At 29.7% G+C, this 4,252-nt stretch overlaps 1 protein-coding gene across 1 annotated transcript; it reads left to right on the top strand.

The window, feature by feature from the left end:
- Window positions 1-341: 341 nt before the first annotated feature.
- LOC8268626 lies at window positions 342-2,479 on the top strand. The gene is made up of 3 exons (XM_002532593.4): window positions 342-738; window positions 1,564-1,761; window positions 2,170-2,479. The coding sequence occupies exons 1-2, from the start codon at window positions 480-482 to the stop codon at window positions 1,716-1,718; spliced, it is 414 nt and encodes a 137-aa protein (XP_002532639.1). The 5' UTR covers window positions 342-479; the 3' UTR covers window positions 1,719-1,761; window positions 2,170-2,479.
- Window positions 2,480-4,252: the final 1,773 nt, after the last annotated feature.

The raw sequence follows: 4,252 nt of genomic DNA, 5'->3' as shown, positions 1-4,252 counted from the left end.
TTGAATTATCTATTAATAATTAATTTTTAATTATATAATAATTTTTATTTTAAAATAGTAACATAAATTATATTAATAATATTAATTTATATAATATATATTAATTGATAAATATTTTGAAAATAATATTCTATATTATTATATTAATAAAAATATTAAAAATTAATAAATATATTTAATAAATATTATTTTTGGAAATATTATATATTTAATATTAAAATATTTATTAAATTTTATTTATAAATATAATTTTATAGTGAAAATAATAATATTGGAGTAAACGGCTAGTTATTATTTAAATAGAAGATATGAATCTTCCAATTTTCCTTTTTCTAAATAATAGTTGAGATATGCACCAAGAAAAGCAAGAGTTCCAAGCTTTGCTGCCTACTGCGTATTGCGCTTACCCTTTTCAGTTACTAGTTGACATCTTTAACTACCGTTCAAAATCCAATCAAAGCTTTCCATAGGAGGAGGATATGGCCTTCACTATACCACACTATAAAGTCACTAGCTTATCCACTTTCAGTCAAAACGCATCGTTTCATCGTCAATTCCACTACCAGAGACCCATAGCAATAAGAATACCCATAACAGGATCACCAAAATTGCCAATAATTCAATGCTCAATTGACAACAGCAAAAACACTCTCAGAACATGCAAGAATTGCAAAACCCAATTTGACCCATCTCTTAATCATCCTCTTGCTTGTCGTTTCCACACTGCCCATTTTGGAGGTAATTAAAATAAGTTAGTGGTTTTAATGAATGCAATCATCTTTATAATATTTGATAAAGATTCAATTATTTTTTTTATGAACTTTTACTGTTTTCGTATCCAAATGTGTAATGGGTTCAGTTGTTGCAATCTTGTTTAGTTGTTTTGGGATTTAGCTTACATGTGGTGAAGGGTTTCTGTTCTTTTTACTAATTTACTAATTTATGTACTTGATGTGCTTATTGTACTAATTTATGTATTCTGGATTGAATATTATACGGATTTCATGTAAATGCTTTCAAGTTAAGAGATAGAAGGTTCCTTTTGTTTCAAGAGGAGTTAGTTACAGTTGAGTTCTAAGGAGGATAGCAACAATGCAGAATACATAAACGAGGGGATCATGAGTTATATATTCCTTAGCCAATATGGACAAGACAATGAGGTTTCATTAAAGACCAGCAAATGCACTGGGGTACGGAAGGTTGAGCACATCGAAAGTTTCAGGTTAAAAGTAGACAAGGGGTCGATCTAGGATGCTATGCTGTGAGATAGTAAAAAAATTATTTAGCAGCTCTGCACCTTTTTTTATATATAGCTCTGAATTAAGTAGAATAGATGAAATCATACACGGACCCCAACTAGAATGGAATTAGAATAAGTTGAGTTATATCAGTTTTGAGCTTCACAAGTGAGCATTGGGTTGTCAACATCAAGATGAATTTATATACTAGATTATTTTCAGTCTGAAGAATATCTAGATGATGTATAATGTTACCTGTGTTCTTTTTTAATTTAAGAATCATGTTTGCTTATGTTTTCACCTTGTTCTAAACTTAACTTTTCAGGGGAAACCAAGAGGAAGTTTGAAAGTGTTTACTCCGGAGGCACTATGGATACTCCTGATTCTGGCATAGTTTTTCAATATTGGCATTGCTGCGGGTCTGAAGATCCTTTTGATCCTGGATGTACTGCTGCTCCTCACTCTTCATATGATGACTGATATAATTGACAATATTTCTGCAACCAATGCATTCTGCTTTTTGGTATGAGATTCTTGATTCTTACTACTATGATTATGCTTTACATGTGTAAATGCTAAGTTTATTTTAGTGTCCTACTGCTGTAGATGTACATTATAGTTAATGATATTTCTATTATTTTTATTTTTTTATGACATTACCAGCCTTTTAACAAGTTGGATCTGTACATAAATTCTGCTTGTCTTGTCATAGTTTTATTTGTTCATGGCTCAACCGAGAGACAGCATCTTGCATATCATGCCACTAATGTAGCAAAAACAGTTCAAAACCTTATTACTCAAATTTGCTCCTATTGGCTATATTGTTTGGCATGCATGTTGAATATGCTGCTTCAATTCTTTTGCATAAAAGTTAAGAAGATTCAGTAACCTCATATGGTTATGGAGATTTTATGTCACATTTGTTGTACAGTGACAAGTTTAAGGCTGAGAAGTTAGTTGTGGTTGAGATGCTTAATCCTGGATGCTAATAAGAGGTATGGCAATGAATTTGTATCAGTCGCAAGTTCAGTAAAGTAATCATCTGTTTGTTATTCCATTCAGAATTCACATCTTGTTATGTAACTAGCAATTCCTCTGAAATTCTTGTGAATCTCAAAGTTTTCTGAATTGAAATTCTGATGTGGCCTCAGAACATTAATTAAAGCCTTGTACACTGTTTGCAACTGTTTCTCGTCTATAAGTTCTTATGGAAAAGATGTTTTGAGATTGGTACTTATTCAGTTCTTGGAGTTCTCTTACCTGATTTGGCCTCAGAACACTGAAGTCTTGTACTGGAAGGTTGCAATATTTTCTCTTGTCTATTCCATTGTCTTCTTATAAAGAAAACTCTTTGAGAGTGATACTTGGTGAGTTCCGAACGAATTTTTTGCTCTAAATGATTCCATGTGAAAACAAAATGAAAGCACAGATAGAACAACTGATGCATAGACATTCTCAAAAACTGGTGGAGTTGGTGAAATATCTTACCATCTTATAAAGAGTTGAGTGGTATAGCAGCTTTCACCAGCGAGCTCTGCAAACTCCTGCATGCCTCGATATAGAATGGAGCAGCAAGTGGTATTTCATTCTTGTGATTGCGTGTTTTAGACAACAATCTCAAGCTCAAGTTGGCTCGTCTTTTGTATTGTAGTTTAAGGAGTTAGATTTAAGGTAGAATTATCAGGTCTTAATTTTTCAAACCTCAAAAACAGTTAAAACATAGTTGCAAAATGTTTATTCTTGCAGGTGATGATCCTTGTTATCTAAATAAGAAAAACAGATTAGAAGAAAGGTAAAAAAAGTTATAGACTTATCATGTTAATGGAAATTTTCTTTTACATTTGGAGTTACTGGTGGCTTTAGGTTTTTCTTGACCTCTCACTGTTGTATTAAGGGAAGCTGTAGGATGAAATTTTTGTAGCAGGCTGGCAGCAATGGCTGCCTTTACCTGCAATTAAGTGTGAAATAAGCAAATGGCCAAGTTAATAACTTTGGCTGCCAGAAACCGAGTTCCAGCAAATACCCAACAGTATGGAATGCCTCCACTAATTGATGCATTCTCTGCATGCCACATGGTGCTTTATGATGTTTCCACATGGTACTAAAAAATAATGCTTTCAATTTTAAATAAATTAATTATTTATCCACGGATTACATCATTGTTATTATTTTAGTCATAAATAATAATATAAATTGAGTTTATAGATAATTCTAATAGAACTTTTAATATCCTATAATTTTTTATAACACTTTAAATAATAATAAATAAATATTATTTTTAAGGATTATAGTTATTATTTAATAGAAAGTAATTTATTAATTAATAAATTAATAAGAAAGTTATAAAATTATATTTAAATTTAAATATCATGTATCAAAAATAAATATGTACGATGAAAATAAATTCACATATAAAAAATAAACACATATTTAAAAGTTTCTATGTTTCAGAATTTAATATATAAGTGAATTTATAATTTACCTATATTTGATTTTTTTAATAAAGATTATGCATTTTTTATTCATTGAAAAAGAAGAGTACATTTTAATAAATAAATATAATTTTAAGAATAACCATTAATGGTTCAAAAAGGAAATAAGGTTCAAATAGCATCCTAAACCTTATAGGCAGAGTCAAATAGGTCATTTTGATTTTTTGGGCCATTTTAATTCAAAATTTTAATACTTTAACTGAATTCATTCCTATATTAGAGGGCGAGGGCCACTCTCCTCCAAGAATAAAAGAAAAGGTTAAAATAAAATAAAAATTATTTAATATTTATTAAGAATTTATAATCTTTTAATGTTATTATTAATAACTAATTACTTATTATAATCCACTCCTCTCTTTCATTTGGCAAAAGAAAAAAGTCATACATAATAATTTGTGGCAAACCTTGTCATAACGGCTTCAGAATTATTTGAATTATGGAATCTTAGATTAAAATATTATTCATTTTTGTCAAACAAAAAAAGCAAATGTTTTTAATAGGCGACAATTATTTGACATTGCC

The sequence above is a fragment of the Ricinus communis genome, chromosome 5 (assembly GCF_019578655.1).
Source record: "Ricinus communis isolate WT05 ecotype wild-type chromosome 5, ASM1957865v1, whole genome shotgun sequence".
Lineage (NCBI taxonomy): Eukaryota > Viridiplantae > Streptophyta > Magnoliopsida > Malpighiales > Euphorbiaceae > Ricinus > Ricinus communis.
This window is presented reverse-complemented; position numbering and strand designations above follow the sequence as displayed.

Bases quoted from the DNA above. Each gene is read 5' to 3' on its own strand.
- LOC8268626 (XM_002532593.4), top strand. From the start codon at position 480: ATGGCCTTCACTATACCACACTATAAAGTCACTAGCTTATCCACTTTC. The intron at 739-1,563 runs GTAATTAAAATA...TTAACTTTTCAG, and splicing joins CCACACTGCCCATTTTGGAG to GGGAAACCAAGAGGAAGTTT.